This window comes from Myodes glareolus, chromosome 17 (genome assembly GCF_982192425.1).
Source record: "Myodes glareolus chromosome 17, mMyoGla1.1, whole genome shotgun sequence".
Classification (NCBI taxonomy): domain Eukaryota; kingdom Metazoa; phylum Chordata; class Mammalia; order Rodentia; family Cricetidae; genus Myodes; species Myodes glareolus.
The window spans coordinates 12,448,824-12,475,794 of NC_142042.1; the positions used below are offsets into that span (position 1 = coordinate 12,448,824).

The following is a 26,971-nucleotide window of genomic DNA, read 5'->3' on the forward strand; positions in this document are numbered from 1 at the left end:
GACCTCAGTCCTGACAGAGCCGCGTGTGTGGAGACCGTAAACACTCAACGGGTGTTTTCCTTAAAAGCCCTGGTGGGTTCAGAAAGAAACAAAATGTGTATGCCACAAATGATGTTTGTGAGTGAGCCGAGAGAACTTCTGTTTGAATGTGGATCTAACCCGTATTCACTTACGTCAGAGAACGGTTTAGTGCATGCTCTGAGAGCAGGTAGCAAGAATCTCTTGTAGTAGTTAGAATGTTTCAGCTGGCTTGTGATTATTTTGAATAAGCAAAGTATCTGGGCAAGGCCAAAAGCCTTGGAAATTTCAGGATTTTGTCCATGGCCTCAGCAGAGTGCAATGGTTTTTCAATGCCTTGTTCTTCTTATTTGTAAAACGAGGACAATGCAAAAACGATTATTTATGCATCATAGCTTAAGAAAAATAATGTCCCCTGGAGACGGGAAATGTAAAATCCACATTAGAGAAGTCCTTAATAATTCAAGATGAGGTTTGGAAGCTCGTCGGCGCTCTTCAAGTCTCTGTGCCCAGACGTCTTCAGGGAGCGTGGTGCCAAAGTCCATTAGCGCTGGAGACGGACATCGATCTGACACTTCTTGTTCCTGAGCTGAAATCACTGCCATCAGATGTGTGGCGAGAAGACAGGAAGCTCAGGAATCCGGAACTTTGATCCCCAGTCAATTGGATTCAGTGGGGATTTTCATGACACCTTCCCTTTAGAACTTTTTTCTTGTCTCTTTTAAATGATGAATGGCTTTCACACTCCGGATTGCTGGGCTTCTCAAACTACTAATGAAGTGTTGGCCATGATGCTCGGCTGTTCTAGGGTTTGGGTAGCCCTGAAGGGCCTCTGATTCGAGGGTTCACGGTACAACCTGGACATTCAGATCAGTTGGGGTGGGGGGCAGTGCTGCTGGGGACAGTAAAATTTTCCAACTTCATATTTAAAGCGGCAGCAAAATGGGGCAGGAAAGCACCAAATTCCAGAACCAGGCTTCTGTGCGTTCACCTAGTGGACCGTACATTTACTGAGCAAACCCAGCCCCTCACCCTTCCCGTCCATCAGCCTGGCTACAGGTGGGAGTGAGGGGCATCAGCCGACCAGTCAGGGCTGCTAGAGATGGCATCTGTTCACTTTGTGAGGGAGATAAACGGAAGCTGGCACAAGTGAAAAGCGTGTCCAAAACTGTAGCCACCTACCACATGTGGCTGCTGAGCACATGATAGACAGTCTGGGAATCTGAGGTGCTTGGGTGTGTCGCACCCTTGGCAGAGGGCTTGCCAACATTGACCTCCACGGATTTGAACCATAGTCCTGCATAAACAGGGCATCGTGATGTGTGCCTGTAAGCCAAGGACTCAGGAGGTAGAGAAAGGAAGATGTTTAAGGTTAGCCCCTGCTATATGGCAAGTTTGAGGCTAGCCTGGCCTACATGAGAATCTATCTTCAAAAATAAAGAAATAACAGCTAAGATGAGACATGTGGGAGGCTCCAAAACCACCAGACTTTAAGGACAAAAAGCAAAAGCCTGAAGCCCTGAGGTGTCTTTGCTTATGGACCAAAATGAGGATTTGGGCTTTGCTAGGCTTAACAAGACACACAGTTAAAATCAGTTCTGTCCTGCTCTTCTTGATTTTTCATGAGGATATTAGAATATTTTGAAGTGTGCACAACAGCTGATTTGTGGTTCACGCTTTGTGATCTTTGGCCAGCGCTGGCCCAGGACGCCCCAGCTCCACCCCCATCCTTTGGATGACAAAGATGAACATACGGAATGCACGTAGGCTCACCAGCAAGTGACCAGGCCTTCAGCAGGCGATCCGGACACACATCAAAGGAACACAACTGAGGAGGGGTCCCCAAGTACCACCTGCTTCTCAGATCAAACTGGATGTCCTTTTACAATGGTACACATCAGACAATACCAAGAAAAGTACCATAGGGTATTATTGGTCAAAATGGGATTACCAAGACGGGGCGGGCCAGATTGGACGCTGCATTTGCCACAGAAAATGGTTTGGTATATTAAGGTTTCTATTCTCCGTAAGGGATGCTCTCATCTCACAGGGAGAGAAGACGATGGGATGATGTGCTGTAATGTGGACCTCAAAATGTCCCTCAAAGGCCCATGTGATAAAGGTTGGATCTCCAGACTGTGGTAGCATTGGGTACCCTTAAGAGGTAGCGCCCATTGGGGACATGCCTTGAAGGGCAGACTGGAAATCCAGCCCTTCCTGTTTCCTCTTTCCTTTTTGGGTACCATGTTACAAACAGGCCGTCTCCTCTATCATGTACTGCCATGATGCACTGCCTGGTCCCAGGCTTTAGGGCACCAGGACCAAGTGGCTCTGGACTATGAGATAAAATAAACCCTTTTTTTCCTTAAAAGTTTATCTTGTTGGGCATTTTATCACAGAATCAGGAGAGCAAGGGGAATAAAGAACTTAGACAGAGGGCCTAACAAAAAGCAAAGAATTACAGTCATTCAGTAAACTTCAAACAGTGTTAACTGAGAACTTTCCAGAATAATGGTGAGGGATGGAAGAACAGCACAGAATGAGTGACAAGGAACATAGGACTACTTGTCCAACTGTTTGGGGGCCAATGGATTGATGAAACCCAGGTTAGGCTCAGTATTTATTCCACACAGTACAACAGTGCCCTCTAGTGTCGGAGAGGTGGAGACGCTCCAGGAGCAGGAGGCAAGCAAGGGAAAGAAAACTGCAAATTCTCTGGCCTTGATCAGACAGCGGGCTCTCCATGTTAGAGTTATCGTATCAAAGAACGAGTTTTACCCATGAATCGCCTTCAAAGACGTGACACCAAACAGAAAAATCAATCGGATCATCAAGATCCGAGTTAAGCTGCAGCCTGTCACTTTGTTCATGAGACTGTTTGGTCTAGTAAGAAAAATCAAGACTTTTTGGACACATTAAATATGACAGAGAGGGAACCCTAGGTTCCAAACTGGAGTTTGATTGACGTGGAGGAGGGTCTGAGCTGTGTGTACCACTCAGCCTGTGAACAGCGAACCAACCACAAAGCTTGAATGTCAAGGTCTGAACTTAGGGTTGAGCTATTATACAACCCTGGAGGGAATGTTCCTTCTGTGCTTCCTATCTCATTTGTCCTTGCTGGGTGCCTAAGGAGAGTTGTGTGCACGAAGGAACTGTGTATGACCTGAGAGAGACCCTGGGATGTTGCGTACAGCACCTACCCTGTGGACAACAGGGGGTAACTGCTGGCCGCCATCCTTTCTGTAGTCTCTCAACAGCCAGGAGACTGGGGAAGAAACGCTGTAAGATGCACTGACTCTTTTTATCGTTTGGATTGAACACAGCCTTGCTGGTCTCTCCTCATGATGTTCTATCAATCGTCACACCATTTCAAGATAGAGTCTCCTGCTTCTAAGGTTAGCCCTGAACTGGCTATGTGGTCCAAGCTGGTCTTGAACTCACAGCTTCCTCCTTCCTCAAAGCCGTTGGGATTATACCATGTCTGACCGTAAGCCTGACCATAGGCCCGACCATGAGCCTGACAATAGGTCAGACTGTGAACCTGACTACCATGGACTTACGATGCTCCCTGAAGGGCAGTAACAGAGACTCCGATGCTGATCTTCAATAAGATCGAACCTGAAGTTTGATCAAAACCACCTTGACAGATGTGAGCTCATTTCAAGAGAAAGGAAGAGTTCTCCCGTGGTAGAGCCGTTACTCCGCTCTATTCAGCCAATATGGACAGAAGACCTATACTTCACACTAGAGCGATTCTGTCATAATCTTACTTTTCTTACGTTTTGCTAACAGTGATCTCATGTGCAAACACTTTTCATTGCTGAACAACTGGTCGAATGTGTCAGGTCCTCCACCAGGCTCAGGCTACTAGGAAAGGTGTATTTTCCCATCTCTTGTAGCTCTTGGTTCAAAATCCTAAAGCCACCTTAACACCCTGAAAAGGAGAAGGCAGAGGAACAGGAAAACAAAAGTTCTCTGGGTACTGACGTCAGGGCGCTCGCTGGAGAGGAGTGGAGGGGGTGAGTGCTGGAGGCGCAGGGGAAGGACCCCAAATGCCCTCGATGCGGGAAGAATTGGCACTACTCACCTTCTCGTGGTACGGGCCCAAGACAATCCAGCCGCAGAACGTGTAGCCCAGGTAGATCATACCAGCACAAGCGCAGAAGCGGAGGACTTTGGGCAGTGAGGCCTGCATGGTTAGAATGAGCACCTGAAAAACAATGGCAGAAGCGGAGGGGTTGGAGGACGGTGGGACTGGAGGAGGAAGGGGTGTCAAGCACAATGGTGCATCTGGAAGCTTACATTGTATGTCTGAAAATAGCCCAGGTATCTGATGACTCCAACCCAGACCAAGAGCGTTGACGTCCCGAGCAAAATACTACACAGATCATAATTTGTGAGGTTCTAGGGAAGGAAAAGAAACACAGGTGAGTGAAATGGCCCAGTTCCCTTGCTTGTTTGCCTCCCTTTAATGGGTGAGAACTGGCTGTCCCCTACCCAGATCTGTCACCCTAGCACTGGGGAGACTGAGGATGGAGAATCATGAGTTCCCAAGGCTAGCTTGAACTGCATAGTAAGTTCTAGGCTAGCCTGGGCTACAGAGTGAGACCTTGTCTCCAAACAAAAACAATGAAGATGATGATGAAGAAGAAGAAAAGAGGGGGAGGGGGAGGAAAAGGACAAGAGGGGGAGGGGAGGGATCAAAAGGAGGGGGAAGGAAGCGGAGGAAAACTTCAAATGTTCGGTTTTGATTTTCTTTTAGTACTTTGTAAACTGATTTATTTTCCAAATAACATTTTGAAATAGGACTTGCATTTACCACTGACCTAGGCCTGAAAGAGCATGGTGTTTACCAAATATCAAACAACACAGCCCAGGCACTTTTGGGAGCATACTCTAGTGTGATTAACTGACATAGTTCCTATTTTCAAGAGGACCTAGGCTTCACTGACAAAACAGACAGCTAACACAATTTCAATACAGTGTGCTAAGTTCAGCAGGAGACATACTGGCCATTTTCCACAGAGGCCATTCAACGGGCATGACCCAGAGCTAAGCAGACACAGACTGGAGAGAAGTTTACAGACTCAGGGACAGATGCTCAACATCTCCAAGGCTGAGATATGGCATAGGAAGAGCAGTGGTAGAGCTAGGATGGGAGCCAGAGTCCAGTGAGGGGACCCTTGGAGGCCATGACAACAGGAGGCCCCTTCATCCTAAGTAGATCCTGGGAGGCAGAAGGGATTGTCACAGCTAGGTGGGTATTTCTAGGAGGTTTTACCTGCCACTGTACAGACGGATCTGTGGGATATAAGGCTAAAGACAGAAACTCCAGCAAGAAGGTGGCTGAGGCAGTCCAGCCCAGAGAGGAAGTCAGCCTGAGAGAAGCCGGGGTAGCTGGAATGGAGACAGGAAGTACAGTAGTCGTGAGGAGGACAGCTTTGTAAGACTGACAAAGAACGGAGGAGAGAACAGTTGACCAAAGGAAGCAGAGTCCAACTATGAGAACAGACAGTGAACTAATAAAGAACCAGTCAGACTTTGTGACACTCAAGTACTCCTCATCCCTCCCTCGGCTATCAGGGCCCACGGCAACTCTCTCTCTCTCTCTCTCTCTCTCTCTCTCTCTCTCTCTCTCTCTCTCTCTCTCTCTCTCTCACACACACACACACACACACACACACACACACACATTGGGTGCCATTTGTAAGCTGAGACTATATGTTCATTTCCTGGCCACCTAGACCCAAATAATCACACAAAAACTCTTTTAACTAAAACACTGTTTGACTGATGGCCAGGCATATTTCTAGCTAGCTCTTATATTTTAAATTAACCCATTTTTATTAATCTGTGTATCACCACAAGGCTGTGGCTTACTGGTAAGGTTCTGGTGTCTTTCTTCTTTGGGAGTACATGGCGTCTCTGACTCCACCTTCTTTCTCTCTATCTCTGTTTGGATATGCCACCTAACTGTATTCTGTCCTGCCAAAGGCTGAAGCAACTTCTTTATTAATCAATGGTAATAAAACATTGTCATAGCATACAGAGGAGAATCCCACTTCTCCCACTTTACACACACACACACACACACACACACACACACACACACCACTGGCTCTTCAGATATGTTCAGGAGAGGTGACTGGTCTGTGTGCCAGAGACTTCCTTTGCAAGTGACACAAGTAAATAGACAGATAAACTAATAAGTAATCAATACAAAGGAAACCCTCAACCTTCCCAAACTTCAATTCCCATTCTAAAGACACGACTACACATGCCTGGAGGAAGGCCATAGATATCACCTTCCACGGTGCACTCTCTTTCTGGGGAAGAGTGAGAGGAGCCTTATGTCATAGGTGACATAAAAACAGGAGAACTGTCAAGTGATAGTAGAGCACACCTTTAATCCCAGCACTCAAGAGGCAGACACAGGTGGATCCTATTAGTTTGAGACCAACCTGGTCTACAGAGCAAGTTTCAAGACAGGATCCAAAGCTACAGAGAAACTTTGTTTCAAAAAACAAGCAAACAAGCAAAAACTCAAAAAACAAACAAAAAACAAACGAACAAAAACATGAGAATCACACCAGTCTCTAGAGGGATTCTGTATCTCACAATGCCAAAGATTCTAGGTGGCATGTCACTTACCTTGGCTTTGATCTCCATCTTTAATATGGATCCAATGATTGTCATGAGGTCGCTGACAGTGACCAGGACGTACCATCCATTGATGAACTCCCACTGGTCAGCATCACACGCGCATCGCTTATGTTTCTCCAGGAAGAAGTTCAGAAACCTCTACCGCAAACATGGAAAAAAGCATTTCTTACAAATCACACTGCCCTCTGGAGGCAGAAGACAAGAGCAAACAGTTCCAAGATGGCGGATCTACCTCACGGGGAGGTGCAATGCCGCACACTAAATCACATTGTCTACTCCAGTGTAAGCAAGCATTTAAACACCTGATAAACTAACCCAAACACTAAGTTAGCCAAATAGTGCTAACCCACCTGATAAACTAACCCAAACACTAAGTTAGCCAATAGTGCTAGCCCAGAGTGCGTTCCCAACACTGCATAGTGTGCCCTCCTTCAAGCCAATGGATGGAATCCTTCGAACTAAGATTCTGCTGGGGACCAGATGTGGGCACTGTGTTCCCAATGCTGTACCTGCACTTGGCAGAAAGAGAGCTCAGCATTGGATTTAGAATATCTAGAGGGTTGGAAAGCAGACATGAAGTAGATATTTACAGAGTGCAAGTCAAGAGGCTGGAGAGATGTCTCAGCACCTAAGAGCACTGGCTGCTACCCCAGAGGACCTGGGTTGAGTTCCCAGCACCTTCACGGCAACTCACAACTGTCTGCCCCACCAGTTCCAGAGGATCTGATGCCTCTCCTGGCCTCTGAGGGCACAGGATACACAAAGCACACAGACATATGTGTGTGCGAAACCCTCGTGCACATAAAATGATAACTCTCAAAAAAACATTTAAAAACCAACATGGAAGTCGAGATCAAAGAAATAGAGCGAGGGCTATTTCCTGCTCTGAAGATGGCATGCCAGTGTCTCCCTGCTTTCCCTGACCCCAGTGGACACCTGTACTCACACCTCAAGCCAGGATCAGACACATGGAGAGCTGAAGGGCACACTCCCGAGAACACACACTGGAAAAGGTAAAACGGAACTATCTAGGGAATCAAACCCAAGTATCCCGTGCTTCATCGCCATCCATCTATTGTGCCTCCTTGCCAGAGAACTCTGACTTAAAGATAGAAGATGAAACCCACACATGCTCTTAAGAGCATCCCTGAAATTAAAATTTTATTCTGGAAGCTTCTAAATGCTTGAGAGCTTACCACAAAGTACCTGTACTTGTAAGCTTGATTTCAAGCAGAATAATTATAGGACCTCCTGAAATAATTTAAACCTTTTCCTTCTTTTTAAAATTTTGATGTGTGTATATGTGCATGTATGTTCACATGGATATATACTCACATGCACATGTATGTATATGAATGCCAGGTGTCTTCATCCATTCTCTGCTTTATTTTTTTTTCAAGCAATATCTCTCACTGAACCTGCAGCTCACTAATCCCACCAGGCTGACCGGCCATTGAGCCACAGGACCCTCCTGTGTCCACCACCCCAGAGCTGGAATTACAGTCATACACAGTCCTGTCTGGCTTTGTTATGTGTGTGCTGGGAATCAGCCTCAGATCCCGTGGTTCACGTGGCAAGCACTTCACTAATTGGCCTGTTGGCACATTAGCCCCCAGGCCTCTTCTTACTTCTAGTACCTCAGGATGGTAAAGGACGGTAAAGCAAAGAAATCAAGAAAGGGCAGCCTAGCCCAGTGCCGGTAGACCCGGCCGACCCGGCAGACCCAGTAGACCCCTTGACTTGGACAAACGCAGGCTGCAGGCTGAGTGGAGGGAGAAAGGGAAGAGCCACGCTTACCTTTCTCAGCCTCAGAGCAAGGACAATGGATCTGGTGCACAGGATAAGGGATGCCAGGCAGATCATAATGACAAACACGTCAAACGGCAGGACATACTGAGTGCTTCTCTGAACTGCAGAACGAGGCAGAATGCAAATGTTAAGCACACCTTGCACAAATTGTGGAGAGTGACTTTCCAGCAAACGGCAGTCTGAAGGGAAATCCAAAGAAAAATCGATTGGTCTATTGTTGAAACAGTAACTATCAGAAGCAAAACCATACGGCATTCATTCAGAAGTCCATGAACATGGCGACACACCCTGGAGGGAGGGGTCATGCACTTACAAATGTAGACAATGTTAATCAATGCACTAAAATTCTTTATAAATATTTCCTGTGTGTCAGAATTCAACAGAACGTGATCCATTTAGGCTCCACTCAAGAGAGGCTAAAGTGCCGGTACGGCCTAATTTGCTTCACGCGAAGAGACAGTGAGTTTGCCTTATACAGCGAGAAGCCGCAGTCCTGTTCACCGGCTCCACGGTGCACCGTCCCACCACGGCACCGGTCTGAAAGGCTTTGCCTGCTTGCCAACGCCAAGGAAACAACTCGTGGGAAGACAGAGTGATCTGGGGATTGTTTTGGAATGCACAGGGCAAGAGGCTGTGCAAAGAGAGAGCAGTCTGTAAGTTTAGCTGCTTCCAGACTTCACAGTGACACATTCTAGCCACTGCCCCCCACCTCCACACGGCGACTATACCGACTTCTCTATCCCGCCTGGGGACCTTCACAACCTTAAGCCTAGAACGGGCACACCTGCCCTTGGCCAGAACAGCACTGACACAGACCTGCTGAGATTTGTTGGGAGGGGGTCAAGTTTCAGATGTTTCTTCTTATTGATTAATTGTGTTGCTTGAAAGTTTTATGCATTTATGCAATGTATTCTGACTTCTCGCCTCCCTCTCTTGCTTCCCCCATCCCTATTCATACCTGGTCCCCTTCCCAGACTCATAGCTTTTGATCTGGTTTGGGACAATGAATTCGACCATAAGCTGGAGCCTGATGGGGTCCTAAGTGGGAACCCAGCTGAAGCAGTGAGTTTCTCCTCACTGTGTCTGTAGCAAGCAGGTCGCTCGCCAGGCCCTGAGTCCTTCCTCCACCTGTGTCTGCCTGCTGAAGGGGCTGTTTCTATGCACTCCCCCTGAGGGCCTCTGCCACTGCAGCTGCTATGAGCCTGTGGCTGCAATGTGTCTGAAGTGGCTGTGACTTATGGAGATGCTGGCATTTCACAGCATCCCTCTCATTCCCTCCCCAGTGCTTCCTGGTTGTGGGTCGAGCTGTGAGCTCTCGGCTAACTACTCCATGTCTGCCTGCCACGACAGACTCTTAGCCTCTAGAGCTACAGGCTCAAACGACTCATCCTTCTATAAGTCACCTTCTAGAAAGTCACCAAGTCACCTTGGTCAAGGTGTTTTTGTCACAGCAATAGAAAAGTAGCTAAGACAAATACAGTTGCTGAATGTGAACTAGTAGAAATTCTACTTCCTCAGCCTCCCAAGTGTTGGCAGCATCCAGAAGCCACTGATTTCTTACGCCCACTGAAACTATGTTGCCTTTGTAGAAGCAGCTTCCTAAACTGGCTTTGGAAAACACTGGTTCAGAATATGCTCCACCACTCTGACTGGGGAAGCCCCACACCCTACTCATTCCATGCTCCCAAACATGTGATGTGTCCAGACGCCCTACCTCTGTCTGCCTGAGGGAGAATGGCTCAGTTCTATTCAAACGTGTAAACTCCCGCCCAGCAATAAGTAAACACTATCACACCCACCATGGCGGGAAGCCTTGCTCACCAGTTCTTCCCAAGCCTCGTGAGACTCGTTATAAACTCAAATTGATGGAGATCAGAAGCACAATTTTAGGGAAAACGGTTATCAGGTAGCAGATGAGGTCCGCCTGTGAAGGGGGCATTGCCTGAACTTGGAGCAGATGTGGGTAAACATGGATGATAACAAGGGAAGCAAGCAGCCCAGATGCTGAGTGAGCGGGAAGGAAATAGCAGCCAGAGCCCACCAGATGGCGCCTCTGCCCTTATCGCTCAGGTAGGGCTTCTCAATCCACCACACAGCTTCAGATGAAAGAGAGGGCATAAACTATCTCCTAAACTGGGTTCTAAACCTCAGCTTTTTAATGATTTCCCAACCTTTCACTTTATCTTAAATGCGTCATTTCCTGGTGACGAGGTCAAGTTTCTTAAGACATGGCTGTAGGAATAGCACATTTTAGCTCTTTTTCCACTCAGCTCTGTGTGGCCTGTGTTTCTCTCTGTTGACCACCAGGGGGAGCTAGAGCTCCTCCCTTCTGTGCATGAGTGGTGGTGGGAGCGCGCCCCAGTGGTCGAGAAGGAGCCGTGGTCTGGGGATGCCTGGGAAGCTGTGAAGCACTCTGATCCTCGTGGTGACTATTGAAAACCACATTTTAAATATGACCAAGGTGACTTCTTTTCCCAGGACACAGCTGCAGCTTTTGTTTGGTGGTGGTCTGGGGTGAGGGAGTGTCTGATGGGGATAGGAAATCATTTTATCCGAACCTGAAACTGTGTGCTTCCTTCAGGAACAACTGAAGCCAAGGCTAGAAAAGGAAGAGTAGACTTCAAAATCTTCAGTCGTTGTACAACTGAAAAGTAATGGTCTATCATTAGGGTCGAGACCATGCGTCTCGTGTTTCATGTTTCTGGTTGTCTGATCAAAGGGGAACACACTTTGATCCCCTTTGATTAAGCTTTGATTTAAACAAAGCTTGCCCGCTCTCGGTGCTGACCTTCCAGAGACATCGCCCTGACCACTGAACAACCCAAACGGGATCCACAGAGCCTAGGTTTTCCTCCTCCCTTCTTCTTTTGGAACAGGAACCCCTGAGTAACCGAGGCTGGCCTTAAACTCGAAATCTCCCCGCCTCTGCCTCCAGAGTGCTGGGTTTGCAGGTACATGACACCACACCTACCTAGCTCAGGGCCACTCTGAGCACATGGACCATGAGGTGACTGAGGAACTGTCCCCATGTTTATTCAGGCTGCTCTCTACGCTCTGGGGTCTTGACTCTTCTCTGCTGTCCAAGGCTTGGGTCAAAACATGCTTTCTCCAAAGATCATTTTATGATTCCCACCTGGCCCTGGTCAAAGTTATCATTTGCCTCCTTCCTCAGACGGCTCATACGTCTGCACCATCCCTAACCACAACACACTAGAGATCTGGTCACGTCCGTCTCCTTCACTATGGCTTCTCCTCCTCCATTAGAGTCCAGCAACTCTGAGGATTTCCCCTCTCAGCACTGAGTGACAATGCCCTCAGCAAACACAGTCATTGCTGCTGTTTTGTAGAGAATTCTAGGAAAGAGAGGCCAAGACATAGGTCCAAGCCCCCAGACACGGAGAACAGAAACAGAACGGTGAGCACAGGCCATCTGGCTACAGGGACTGATCCCCTAAGCCACTGACTCATGCTAAGTCTTCCAGAGAAGCAATAAACACTTGCTGACTTGGACAGACGTCTGGAGACTGGTGTTTGAGCTTTGTTTTTATGGGACTTTTCTTCCCACCGCCATCCACAACAATCACACGAATTCTCCGAGCCCCAAGCCACCCTGTAACACACGAAGGGCAGGTTGCACAGCACACTTACTAGATCCAGATATATTCATGGCTTTACATTCTTCTATGTTGGCCTCGCTGTTAAAATAGATTCTTATTTTTCCACTGTGGGCTGTGTTGTCGAAGGTAATCTGGAGGCAGAAATGGAGAGGTTATAGTCTGACAGGAGGTGGGAGCTTTCAGGTCAACCACTTAGGAAAGTCAGCAGCACCAGGATGGAACACTGATACAGAGATCATAGCAATGGAAATGCCCCCAGCGCATGGGTTCTGGTCTAGCTGCTGTGGCTGTGATGGCCTTAGGCAGCCTGAGGATATTTCAGCTAATACTTCCAGGTCGCACTCTGTCAGTGAAAGGAGTCACGTCAGAGGAAGGCTGCTCACAGCCTGCTTTCTTATACAGCCTAGGATCACCTGCCCAGAGATGGCAGTGCCCACAGTGGGAGGAGCTCTCATCAATCAGCTGCCAAGAAAACGCTCCACTGAAGTCCTTTTGTGGACACTCCCTCAGGTCACCGTGAGCTGTGTCAAGCTGACAGCTGAAGTCAATTAGGAGAATTCCTTCACAATTTCCTTTTAGTGGTGAGAACTTCAGGGTAAAGGGTTTCTGTAGGTGCCAGGGGTTTGAACTCTCATCCTCAAGGGAGCCACCTTCCCAGCCTAGGAATATGGTTTAGGGAGTTGGAAAGCCCTGGCTCCATCTTCACATAAAACAGTCGCTAGATGAGACCAGTGCAGCAGTCTCTAATGTCTGTAGGTTTCAGGGTTTATCTTCTTCTACAAAAGCCATAGGGAACAAACCAGACAGAGGTCACCATAAAACAAAGACACTTGCCGTATTCTGAAAGCTGTAACAGTCCGGTACCTCTCGGGAATGAATTGCCTGTAGGTCAATTCCTTTGAGGGCAAAGGAGATATCAACTTGTATGAGCCTAAATAAAAGTAAAAGGCACATTCGTCAGTGTGACGATGCTGCTGTCCACCCCCGGCCTCCTCTCCTGGGGACTGAGACTTCATGTTGCGTTTACCGGTAAAAATCCAGCCTGAAGAAATCAGTCTGCGTCCAGCCCTCCGGTTCCTCGTCCAGCACTTGGAGGTCTAGGTGAATGCAGTCTAGGACAAAGACAGACCAGGAATGGTCACTTCTGGCAAGAATGTGACGCTTAAGTGCATACAGCAGCCTTGTTAGGAGAAGCAGGACCCTCTGAATATCTCAAAACATCTGCCAGAAAATATCAACTCATTACAACATGGAGCACAGTAACCCTTCAGTGGAGAAGCTGGCAGGGACCACTTTCAGTCAGGGACCATGGTAATATTGGCAGTCTCAGGAAGAAGCAGGCTTCGGGTGCCTCCTGCTACAATACCCTGGGAAGGACCCAGCACCCGTGTGACATTCCTTCCCCAGATGCATAACCTCGACCAGCAAGGTCGGAAAGACCTTGAAAGACCGGAAAGAGAAAGGCCGGGTGGAAGATGTTCTTCTCTTTGGAAACACAGTAATCCGAAGAGCATGGGTGGCAAATGCCTTTAATCCCAGCATCCGGGAGGTAGAGGCAGGAGGATCTCTGTGAATTCAAACTCTGGGGTCATTGGGAACAAGAGTACCACTCTGTTGTACCCTGCTAAACCCTCCCAGCCTCCAGTGTGGCCGGCACTCGAAACACGCCCCTGAGATGTGGATGTGTTTGTGCCTACAAAAATATGCCACCCTGGGCCAAATGCAGGAGTACAGAACTGAGCGGACAGCTTCAGGACTGGTTAGCGGAGTGTTCTCTGTAATACTCAGAGCAAATGTGACAGACGGGCAGGGCTGACGCCGTGTCACAGCTGAAGAAACCAAGGCAAGGAGGAAAAAAAACCAACTTCTTTATAGCCGCACAATTGTTTGCTGCCTATCAATATTTACACCCACCCATTCTCGCCTCCATGTCCTGAGCTCTACCGAGGCTGACCTTTCTCCTCGATTTTAGATCCCTTTTCTTGCACACCTTAGAGGAAGTCTGCCGAAGGGGTAAATGTGCATATTGATCTCACAAGCTACTTGGTTTTTCCTTGAACTACTTAGAGAATATGCCTTCCATGGCTAAATGCTGACAGCTGCCTGTCTACACAGGCTTACCTGGTGGGTGAGTCTCAGACATAACACACAGGACCTTAAATACACATTGGTAAATAATGTGCAGTTTCTTTTAAACATGATAGAAATTTGTAAGCTAATTTTATACTGTGTGTAAAACTTGTCTGATGAAAGTCTGCCTGGTCGCTCAAATTTTCTATTACTTTGTAATTCCAAAGCTACATGTTAGCTCATTTTATATTGAGAACTCTCTGAAATATGGCTGACTTTACACCCCAGTCAGTGCTGCTGACGCCACCAAGAACTTGTAAAATCAGTTTCTTTAAAAGGAAGGGAAAGGCCCCAAGGTAAACATCAAAGCTCCAGCAGGATTAGCAGATATTTAGAACAATTGCCTCATTGTTCAGATGGTTTGGATTTTCCAGAAAATGGTGACATCCTCAGAGCATCATGGTCAGACTTGTTTTTATCAAGCTGGGGACATGGTGAAGCTGTCATTGTGTCTTATGCTAAGGACATTTGGAAAGAAAAATCTAGTCTAGGGGTAAAGGTCCTTGTTGCCAACCCTAGTGACCTGCGTTCAGTCCCCTGAGTCCACATGGTATAAGGAGAGAACAGACCACAGTTTGTCCCCTGACCTCCACACATGCACACATGGACACACACACACACACACGGAGAGACACTATATACATATATATCTTAAAATTGCATTAAAATAAAAATTACAGAGAGTGAGCATCTCTGATCTAAATACTCCAAACCTAAAATGCTCCCAAAACTTTAAACTTCTTGATCAATGACCTGATGTCTCAAGGCGAAAATTCTACACATGCCCTTATAGAATGAGAACAGTCAGAATGCAGGGGCACTGGTGGTGTTTATGAAATTCCCTTCTGGCTATCTATAGAGATGGAAATAGGAAGATCCACTTTTAATTTGAATCTTTTGAGGCAGAAGATCCCCTTCATCCTTAACCTGAACCACACCTTCTGGTAGTAGCCTATATAAAGGACATGGAAGAAGGACTCTCTCTCTCTCTCTCTCTCTCTCTCTCTCTCTCTCTCTCTCTCTCTCTCTCTCTCTCCCAGCTTGCCCTCATTCTCACTGGCAAGCCCATTCCTTCATTGGCATTAGAGCCTACTTCTTTCAGGATTCCAGCATATACTGAAAACCAGCTGAGACGTCTATCCTCATGGACTGAACAGCTATTTTCCATTGATGTAATCATTGTTTGACTAGCTGGACCCCAGTCTGTAAGCTACTGTAACAAATCCCATATTTACATATGGGATACATACATACAGAAACATTTGTATGTGTTTGTATATATGCATATCTCCTCACTCCAAATTTGAAATCTGAACCATTACCTGGTTCCAAGCATACTGGATAAGAGACACTCAAGATGTAGTAAAATGATTGTCACCTAATTGTTAGCAAATTTTATTTACAGGATTTACAACGATCGTTTTAGTAATGCAGAATAGTAAAGCTACATTTTTTTTTAAACAGAAGAGGAAGCCCTTCTCATTGGAATAAATGAAAACTAAAGACAACTACATCTACACAAGCAATTTTTCCCCTTCAGCTTCAGACCACTGGGTGGCTGACCACACAGGCGATTCTCAGGATTTGAAACCTGTAGCACAAATGAATAATAAAAACCCAGAAACAGAAAATGGGGTTCAAGCTGAAGATCAGAAAAGCAAAGCAGCCAACCGCTAGGGAGACCTTTTGCCTCTACCAAATCTTCAGACAGAAATGAGTAAGATCCTGTCTCCACAAATCTTCAATCTCCACGCCACATTGAGTTCCTGTCAGTTTATATTCCTCTCTGCCTAGTTATATCGCTCTGTCTCCACCTCTAATGCTGGGATTAAAGGCGTGGGATCCCAAGTGCTGGGATCACCTTTGTGTTGGCTCTGTTTCTTTTTTAGGCAGACTCAATCTTGTGCAGCCCAGGGTGGCCTTGAACTCACAGAGATCCCCCTGCCTCTACCTCCTGAGTCCTGGAATTAACGGTCTGTGCCGCCGCTCCCTGGCCTGTATGGCGGACTAGGACAGCTGTTTTGCCCTCTGATCTTCAGGCAAGCTTTACTTGTTAAAACACGAATAATATATCACCATAGAAACCTGAAGGATGATGACCTCCTAGGTCGCAAAGGAAACACTCCGCTTATGAGTAGCTAAGATAGAACAGCAACTACCAAGCCTTCTGCTTAACCTGCAACCACTTCCCAAGGGAGTCAAAGGCAACCCACCATCTGGAGGCCTCCAAGGATGTAAAAAAAATCAATCCATATTTACTTCATCCTCAGACTTTCTCTAATGTATATGAGAAAATTAAGTATCAAATATTTTTAAAAATCTTTATACCTTTTCAAAACGTTTACAGATTCTTATTGACAAGTTATAATGAAGAAGATCAGAGAAGGCCATGAGTGCACTTGGACAATCTCTCTTAAAGTCAAATCAATAGTGTATCTCATTTACTCTGAAATATTCCACATATCTATAGAAAGGAACTGAACAATGCTATCACTGTCCAATAGTTGGGAAATAAATAAAACCTGCTTTTTAGCCCTGCCCATCTTCCCCAGCCACATTTCTTTAAGCATTTTTCTCAAGAAATGCAATGGGGTGGGGAAGCAAAGCAAAACATGGCCTATGCGTCACTGGGAAACTGTTGTATGGCACGTCCCCTTGGAGTCATGCAATTTCAAAGGAAAGTGGTAGCTAGCAGGGACTGCCAGCCCCAGCTGTGCCCTGCTCCACGTCAATTAGAGGAATCACTCGCATGCACGGTGGGGCTTCACTGAGAGCCCACGTCAGAGATGGCAAGTGAGCCCTGACTGCCTCCTGAAAGCCAGATACTGCGTGGACCAGTGTGACCCACTGACTGCTTCTTTCAAGATCCAGAGCCCAGGGTGCATTTGCTCACATATGAATTCTGAACAGTCAGCTCAATAGGCAAACCCCTGTCCTGTGGGGGTCCCCTAGTGTCACTAAAAACACCTCAAGATCAGAATAAGAAATACAGCTAAATACAGCTAAATGGGCCAAGAGATGTCATCATTTAACTAAATCCCACCCCACTACTAGTACCCCTCCTTCTGAACTGCCAGGTACTTAAAGGCCAAAGTGGGTTAGCCTTGGCAACCCCATGAGAGAAAACAAATGGTGAATACCTTGGGTCTGTTGATTGGATAGCAAAGCCTTCAAAGTCTTAAAGCACACACTGTGTGCTCACCTATCCCTCTACATTCTTAAAGCATACACTGTGTACTCACCTATTCTCCTACATTCTTAAAGCACACACTGTGTGCTCATCTATTCTACATTCTTAACAGAGCAGCTCCAAGGGACTGCACGGTGAGTTGGGACGTTTCTGTCAAGCAGTCTCCTACGGGAAGGAGTAATAATCACCAACCTCGATTTGCCTTTGAAGACCACTGCGTATTTTATAAACGATAGAGCAGTATGACGGTACACACCCTTGGTCCCAGCCCTTGGGACGTGGAGGTGGAAGGATACATGGTTAAGAGCTCACACTGCAGAATTTTAAGATGTATTAAAGAGACAGACCAAAGCAGCACTCCCTTCTGCCACCAGGCACGTGTGGTTTCCTGAGCCAAAGCCTTGGGCAGCAACTATGGAAGGTGACAGCCTGGGCCAGAGAGAGCCTGCTCCTCTGAGTTCCACTGAGTTGTTAGCACATGGGAGCCATTTTACTCATCACAGAAAATGACAAAGTCGCATGACAAACAGGCCCCTGCTGTTACCTGTCTCAATGTCACTGTCAATATCCAGGGTCTCATTAGGAGAAATCATGGCGCCTGTCTTGTAGCGCTGCTTACAGACTTTCAGGCCAGTTCTGTTGTCTTCATTCTCTCCATAACCAAGAGTTGCCAGGGAAATGTTCTTTAGATGACGATACTGTTTTTATAAAAACATAGTTAAATAAACACATGAGTTCTTAAAAACACAATTTTAATCAAGGTCCCTTCACATGAAAGGACTCCCACCCCAGCCAAGGCACCACTGAAAATGGCCAAAGGAATTTCTTCCTTACGACTGCTAGAAAGAAACTCAGCTGAGCTTCGTAGCATGTTTTGGCCATTAGGAAGCCAGCCTTCAATACTACACATCACACTTTTCTTCATCTGTCTAGCTTTCTCTTCTAGAAAGGCCAGGACTTTATCCATTCTATTCACTGCAACAGCATCAATGTGCAGTGCTTGCCAAATACCAGGGACTTAAATATTTATGGAATTAATGAAAGGGGAAAAGACACAAAACAAAACACTACCCCTAGATACTTTCTTCAGATGTAACAACTTCACACTGCATCATAGCCCATATTCTTAAATTTTGCTAGAATTATTAATGCTATAATATCAATTTTGAGACCACTACATACTCTCAGATTGAGTTTCAAATTTAAACCTGATTTTATAATCTCTTAACTCTCTTGTGGGAATCTCCCCAAAGTAGTGGTTCTGAATCGATACGCTAAAACGATTAAAACCTAGAGAAAAATTTTAAGTGGGTGAGTTCTATTATTAGTGCCTGAATTAGTAGTAAAGACTTTGGCAAGCTATGAAAAATTTATGTGAGATAATATTTGTTGGTTTGCTAAAACAACACAACCACGCATCACTATAGTGTTTAAGAGTAGGACATTTAGAACACTTGCCTGCTTTATAGCAAAGAAGATGCTGTCATAGACGTCCTCCTGGGTGTACACACTACAGCTGTAGCCATCTTCATCAACTCCGGAAAATCCTTTCAAAAACAGATGCTTAAAAGCAAGAGTGTTATCTTCTTTGAAAGCCACCACCAGCTGGTTACCTAAGCCAAAGCGAACAAGCTGCAAAAGAAAACACAGGAATGTGGTTTGTACCATTGACCAGGGAAAGAAAAAGGCTGCTGATTCTTATTAATTCTCATCTCAAAGCATCTGGAGGAAAATATCCATTGCTTGACTTACACAATAAGAGCAACATTGTTGAAAACACCAGCCTGAAAGAGAATCGTCCACTGCACTGGATCAACAACTCCCAGTAAGAGTGTGTGGGACTCAGACAGCATCCCAGAGAACGACGCTGGGACATGCCCGGACCGTGAGCTGAAGAAGCAGCCCTAAGGCTTCTCCCACCCTGTCTGTCCTGGGACTTTCTCTGGGGTTCCTTAGCCTGACAGAAGCGCCTTCCGACAGACAGGACTGTCACATGCTTCTCTGTTTCAGCAAGCAGGGAAGGAGAAATGAGTCAGAAACGACAGTTGGTACCACACCCAGGACTTTGCTCCTGAATATTTTCTCTCCTTTAGGGTGTCTGCGCCTTTAAAAATCACTTGCTGGTGAGGATGGATACTAGCATGGGTGAGGATGGTGGCCATTCCTGCAATACTAACACGCAGGGAGCAAAGGAAGAAGGATTGCCGTGAGTTCAAAGCCAGTCAGGTTATATAATGAGACCCTGTCTCAACATCTCCCCTCCCCAAATCATCTATTTACTGACATAAAGTCAGATACTCAAAGATTGTCTTTATCAAGAGCTACAGTTTTCCCCTTAGACTCCATCAATAGGAAAAACAGCTATTGCCACAGGTTCATAAGAAGACAAGAAGCTGCACATAATGTTATGCCCATGCACATGCTACCACACAGGCATGATCCCTCTTCACACACATTGTGCATATGTGCACATGCCTGTAGTGCAAGCCTTCATCCCTGCATTCTGTCACATAGAGCATACTCTCAATCAAAACAACACACACATACACACACACACATATCACACAGGCTTAATCCCACTCTCATGCATACACACACACATACACACACATGCACACACACACACAGGCTTGACCCCCCCCATGCATATACACACACACATCACACAGGCTTGATCCCCCTCTCATGTATACACACACACACACGCACACACACACATGCGTAAACATGCATGCCTGCAGTGCACGCCTTTACCCCGTACTCTGTCCCACATAGCGTGCTCTCGTTCAAGGCTCCACACATAAACACATTGACACACCGGTGGCTGTGGTAAAGGAAACCTCAGCAAGCTTCTCACACACACCTTTCCCACTTCCCCAAGCGGTCTTACAAACCAAGACTCCAGAATGTTTCCTCGGAGTGACCACCCCACTGAATCACCATGGAACCTTGATCTGTGTCTCATGTGTGAAATCAGGAAAGTGGACTGGGTGACCCTGACATTTCTGTCATATCCGGTGTTCCTCAGCACGCTATATACACACAACAACACATAAATCATGAGACTGACAAAATCGGCATTAGGATTTCCCAGGGGCTTACAGTTTTAACTTTTGTATTTTGTCTGGTTGGGTTTTTAGTATGTCTTGGTGTGTGTACATGTTCGCATCCATGTTCACATGTGTGTACATGCATATGTGTGTGGAGACCTGGAGGTTAACATTGCGAGACTTTCTTGATCATCCTCCACCTTCTTTATCGGGATGCAGTCTCTCACTTGATTGCGGTTAGTCTAGCTAGCTAGCTTGACCTGAGAAAGCCTTGTCTACTTCCCACAGTGGGGGGGTTACGAGAACACCACGATGCCCGCCTGCCTTTACATGGGTACTTGGATCTGAACCCTGGTTACACATGGACACTTTAGCCACTGACCTAACATTTTGTCTTTTTTAAAAGCCCACTGAATCCAATCAGTGCTGAATATGAGAATGTGTGTTGATTTTTAAAGACTGAACAGTTAACAGCAAGAGTCCCCATGTTTTCAGCAACTGCCATAAGCCAGCCCCCAGCCCCCATCACTGACAGGTGCATCTGCATTACCCCGTCCACCACTACCACCAGCCCTTGTTATCACCACGCTATTGCCTCAGCCCGTACTTTACACTGATGCTAACTGGATTAGCCTGCATGAAACTGCCCCCAGCCTCATAGCTAGAATGGAAGTTGAGCTTGGCTCCAAAGCTCTTTATTACACCGCATAAGCAAAGCCTTTCCACTGAAAACTTTAAAAGGTTTCTGGGAAACTTCTCAGAAGGAGCGGATTTAGTGCTAGACTTTTCAGAAGCAGCCATTGCTTGAGCAGGTCGACAGATGATACTCTCTAGTCCCTTAACGTCATCACACCGAATTCCTCAAATACCAATGCTTAAACAACTACCAGAAACACAGCTATTCTAAGAAAAACAGCAGAGAAGATACCCCAAGCCTATTCCAACCTGTACTGAAAATCAAGCAATAAAAGCCAAATTCTCCAGCTAAGTGAGGACCTTCAATGCTGAGGTCTCCTGCAAGGGATGTCAGCAAGGGTTGGGTTGTTTTCTAAAAGCGAAAACTATAAACGAGGGAAGCAACACACAGGAGTGTTTGGAAGATATGAGAGAGGCCAGCCATCTCCGGACAGTCTGAGCAGTAGCCCCTTGAATGAAACTCTTTAATCATCGTGTATAGAGTGGTTCTTGCCCCAGCTGGAGTGGAACAACAGAGGTTGTCCACGGTGCTGAGTAATGACTCATCACAGAGTATCAAGCATTGTGATTTTTTTTTAAAAAAATGTATAATGCCTTCATTTAATTCACCCATTAAACTTGGACACCATGAGGAGGAGGTTTTGACACCATGAGGAAGAGGCTTTGTTTGTTTGTTTGTTTGTTTGTTTACATAGCGCCATTGAGTCAGAAGGAGAATGGGTGACAGTTGGATGGTGACCCGACTGTCACCATCAAACAGAATCGCCTGGTGAATGTAGCACCATTGTATATGTGTACAACCTGATGACCGGCCATATAGTCAGGCCCGAACATCTGGAAAGCGTCTAAGGGTCTGAACACGGTTCTTCCTGATGCTAGGACCTGTGAATCATCTCAGCCACTTTGCCACACTATTACAGCCAAGGCTGTCACCTGACTCTAGACACGGGGCTGTGAGACCCTCCCTTCCCACCCTCGTAGTGAAGTCGAAGGAACACAAAGTGTCTGAGGAAGGAATTGACAGACTGATCACAAATGGGGTGCATGATTTGTTGATATAGAAAGCCACAGCCTTATTTAAACTCAAAGCCATCAACACGACTCTGAGATGAAGAGATGGTGACATTGTGATGCCTGCCTGTGATCACTTCCATCTTGGAAGAAGAACAGAAATTGTCCCCGATTCTCTTGTTCAAAGAAAAAAACCAATGTCTCTATGCACAGCCCAGTGTCATCAGGTAAGGGCTGAAATTGCCAAAACTCTTGGGAGAGACCATCATGAGAGGGAAATGGTGTAGTCTCTGGCCTTGGCAGAACCAACTTTGCCTAAGCAGCAGGAGCAAGGGAGAATGGTTTTGACTAAATGACTTTATTCTCAAAAAGTGGCAGCAAGAAACTACATCCCATACCACTAACTAAATGCAAAAATTTGCCATGAACAAGATACAAAACACACACACACACACACACACACACACACACACACACACAAATACTCATTCAATGTAGTCAGGTAAAACTCGGAATCAAAGTCCTCATTATAAAATCAGTGTAGGAGAAAACATACTATGCCCAGCAAAAGCAAGATGTCACTCTGACTGTTGTACAGCATAGAAAGACTGAAACTCAGGAAAGAAGGCGGACACCTTCCCTGAGATCATAAGTCATTGCCGAACACAGAGCTAGCTTCTTTTTTTTTTCTTTCTAAAATGTTTCCTACTCTGAAAACCTGAGTAAATGTCTCTGTGCACTTCAGACTCACTGGATAAGGAAGAGACAGGGAATAAGGAGGCAGGAAAGGTGGGATGAAGTAATGAAAAGTGACCAAGCCATCCACAACTAGATGATAGGTAGGTAGGTGGGTAGATAGATAGATAGATAGATAGATAGATAGATAGATAGATAGATAGACAGACAGACAGATAGATGTTAGAGATAGATAGATAGATAGATAGATAGATAGATAGATAGATAGATAGATAGATAGATAGATAGATAGATAGGAAGGAAGGAAGGAAGGAAGGAAGGAAGGAAGGAAGGAAGGAAGGAAGGAAAAAAGAAAGGAAGAAAGAGGTCACATGGGAGTAAGACTGTGGCAGGAGTAGATTGTAACTTGTAGGATTATATTAGTAGAGAAACAGAAATCCACACAAAGAGTAAAGTACCAGTTCTCAGAATTTGTTTATTATTAAAAGTAAAATAAGTAATGCCGGCAGCAGAGCAGAGTGAGGGACCTTCCACACAAAGGGGGGAGCGAGTCTTCAGGTCACACCTGCAGAGCGAAGAGGAGAAGAATCCCTCTGCAGAGAGGTTCAGACATCAGCAAGAAGCATCAGGTTGATCTGGCTGGCGTCTGAACAGGAGGCAGTAGATGAAACTTCCCTGGACAGAGGGTGAAGAAGATGCTGGGAATTCATGAATCCTGGACTATAAATTCATAGTTGTCTTCTGGGAAAAGGAGTACTTTTCAGAACTTCCTGAGCAGTGGTTTGTGAATTGCTTGCCTCGCGAGTATGATGGTCTTGGTTCAATCCCCAGAACCTGTATAAAATGCTGGGCATAGAAAGATTGTGTGGAATTCCTGTGATAGCAAAGTGGGAGAAACGAGGGAATTCCCCTAGCTTTGATGACTAACTACCCGAACAAACTGGCGGAAGCTCCAGGCCTAGAAGAGACCCTGTCTCAGGACCCCTGAGGAATGACACTCAAGATGACCTCTGATGTCCGTGTGCACTCACCCACAGTAGAATTTCTGAGCAGGAGGATAATGACGTGAACACTTTCCTAAGAAAGACCAGTAGGATTGGGCTACAGTTAGAGTTAAGAGCACTGGCTGCTCTTCCAGAGGAGCCAGGCTCAGGTTCATCCCTCATGTGACCACATGGCAGCTAACAACTTCTGCAACTTGAACCCCAGGGAATCTGACACCTTCTCCTAGACCACGGAGGCACTGCACACATGTGACACCCAGATGAAACACTCAAACATACAAAATAACAAAATAAAAATAAGATGATAACAGCATTTGAAGAGACTGAAACTTGTTCGAGACGAACTTTGAAGCAGTCTGGCCCACTGGCCTGTCTTCCTACCTTCAAACCTAGAAGACAAAGCCTGTATCCAGCACAAGATGCCAAATGAGACCAAGAGCTCAGGCTTTGGAGACTGACGGGGCTCAAACCCAGCTCTGCATGGCACCAAATTATTTAACCCCTTTGTCCCAGTTTCTTCGTCCATGAAAAGGGGATTCTAACTGAGCCCAATACACAGGTTGCAGAAAGGATAAACTGAGTAAGCATGCCTAAGGCCCTCCTCACGTCATTGGCAACCATTGACAGTGAGCTATCAGCAGCAGTGGAGGTAAGTAACTAAGTGTGTCTCAACTCAGTGCCCTGCAAATGAGATGTTTCTTCTGGGTTTGAAATCGGAGATAAATGTGGATGGAAAGATGTCTCAGTGGCTAAAAGCATTGGCTGCTTTGGCAGAGGACCAGAGTTTGGTTCACAGCACCCACACTGGGCAGCTCACAACCAGGTTTAATTCCCAGTCCAGGAGATCTGACGTCCTCTCTGGTCTATCCAGGTACTGCACGCATATGTGCCTACTCACAAACATGTAAATCAGAGTTAAAAAAAATCTAAATCAGAGATAAGAAAATACACTGGGGAATGCTGAGAATGGGAAAAGTATAAGCAGGTAACATTTTGAAGAGGGAAATTAGTGTGGTTCAATAGTATCTGGACTAAAAAAAACTAAGTTAAGGATTGCAGTGATTTTTTTTTTATGCCTACGGTAGTTACAATTTTAATGACAGTACTAGATTAAAACATCAAAGTTTAAGCAAGATAGAAAACTGGTAAATAATCAACTAAATCATTTCTTTGCCTTTTAAGAAACAATGAAGAAGATCCTAATTAATAGGTCACCAAAATTAAAACTTGAAAACCAAGATTGGTAACGGGCAAGTGATACATCCTGTTAACCACACCCCTGCACACTAGATGCGCCGGATTTTGCTTCTTCTGAAGTGACTGCTTGTCTTTCTTTCTTTTAATTACTCTTCTTTTGTTTTATTATATTAATGCATTTGAGTGTTTTGCCTGAATATATGCCTGTACACCACATACAGGCCTGGTGTCTACAAAATCCAGAAGATGGCATCAGATACTCTAGGTCTGGAGTTATAAGTATGAGCCACCGTGTGTGCTGGGAACTGAACTCAGGTCTCCGGACGCCTCAGAACCTCAGAGCCATCTCTTCAGCCCCGTGACTTGCTTTTCTGAATGAGCTGGGACTGCACATCACCCAACCTGAAGACTCCCATACAAACTCAGAGTCAAGTTGCAGCTGTAACCACAGCCGAGGCCCTCTCATTTCCACATGGAGGCATTCCTTCCAGTTTTTATGCTGTATTTCAGAAAAACCATCCTTTTGGATTGATGGTACCAGTAGATTAGGTACAGTAGAGCTAAAGACTCCAAATCAGTACTGTTTTGTTTTCTTTTCTCAGACACTGTAGTCACCTCCGGAGAAGTCACCCACAGATGAGGTCAAAACCACAGCTCAAAAGCTAGATGACAGCACTGGTGGCCATTCCAGTTCTGGTGATAACTGAGCTGCAGGACGACCTTAAGTCAAGGTCCAAATGCAATGCTCAGACATTTTTGATAGTGCCTGGTAGTTAGCACGTACATGGGGGGGGGGGGAGGCACAATGCTTCTGATTAAGGAAACAGTGTTTTCTATGTCTGAAGACTTTCAAAAACATATTAAATAATGTAAGATGGATTCTTGAGAACTCCTTGGCAGCCTGTACACCTCACATGGATTGGGGGTGAGAAGATTAAGAAACCCCTTCTACATGGATCTTCTTTTATCCGTTTTTTACAGCTCCTATGGAGACATGACCCCATGAATTCTTACTGAAACCAGGTCTTCTGAACTGAACTTTGGCCTGATCTCTGCCCTCTGCTCTCCAGCAGAGACTTAATTTCAGTCTCATGCACTTCAGTATGAGTCTTGCAGATAAACAAGCAAGAACAGAACAGGAGGAGATGATTGGATCTCGGGGAAGGAAGGAGTAATCGTGTGAGTTACCTGTGTGGTTACCATGACTATCTTCAGAATCTGCAAGCCCAGCTTCCATGGGATCTGGCGTCTGGCTCGGTATTTCTCACAGGGGCTCATGAAGTAGAACTTCAGGTCTTCCCTCAGACGCTCTTCCTTCACCTCAGAATCGAGAGACGCCATCGTGCTTCTGCCAGAGAAGACAGTTGTTAAACACCCAGGAACAGCCTGTGCTCCCAGCGCTCCTGGCCTACACCTCCTGGTCACAGACATCACCTGTTCCCAGACACAGACCTCTCAGACCGGTGACCTCAGGAAATCTAAAGGGGGCTCCACTCCTTTGTCACCTGTCTTTGCACATAATGACCCATCTCACTCAAAACGCCTACTGGCGTTTCCTACCTCTTACTATACAGTATCTCCTGTTGTTAAGAGTATGGGTGGAAGGGTGGGAGAAGAGTGTGAAAATGTGAGCATTTCTGGGTGCAAGATCATGCTATTCCAAAAATAACAAAATAGAAATCCAGCATGACACTTTGTGCTTGAAATGACTGGCATTTTATGTAAATCGATGCCATTTAATCATTAAGGATTTAGAGAATCTTTGTCCTATAGCTCTGAGAAAGATTATGTCCCCCATTTATGGATAAATACCAATGATTACAAGATTCCAGAAGAGAGAGTAGTGGGGATGGACATGACAGTAATACATATTATACATGCACAAAATTG

The 26,971-nt window shown here is 45.8% G+C and overlaps 1 protein-coding gene across 2 annotated transcripts in view; it reads right to left on the reverse strand.

The window, feature by feature from the left end:
- Mcoln2 (mucolipin TRP cation channel 2) overlaps positions 1 to 26,971 on the reverse strand; it is a 52,047-nt gene that overhangs the window by 10,053 nt on the left and 15,023 nt on the right. The window contains exons 2-11 of one of the 2 annotated variants that reach the window (XM_048453652.3): positions 26,270 to 26,429; positions 18,886 to 19,059; positions 17,972 to 18,125; positions 13,135 to 13,219; positions 12,942 to 13,038; positions 12,139 to 12,238; positions 8,479 to 8,591; positions 6,670 to 6,819; positions 4,321 to 4,422; positions 4,106 to 4,228 (exon numbers count right to left, since the gene is read on the reverse strand). In XM_048453652.3, coding sequence (XP_048309609.3) covers positions 4,106 to 4,228; positions 4,321 to 4,422; positions 6,670 to 6,819; positions 8,479 to 8,591; positions 12,139 to 12,238; positions 12,942 to 13,038; positions 13,135 to 13,219; positions 17,972 to 18,125; positions 18,886 to 19,059; positions 26,270 to 26,429 — 1,258 coding nt within the window. The remainder of the gene's footprint in view (positions 1 to 4,105; positions 4,229 to 4,320; positions 4,423 to 6,669; positions 6,820 to 8,478; positions 8,592 to 12,138; positions 12,239 to 12,941; positions 13,039 to 13,134; positions 13,220 to 17,971; positions 18,126 to 18,885; positions 19,060 to 26,269; positions 26,430 to 26,971) is intronic. The other variant, XM_085677599.2, reaches the window with a different exon arrangement.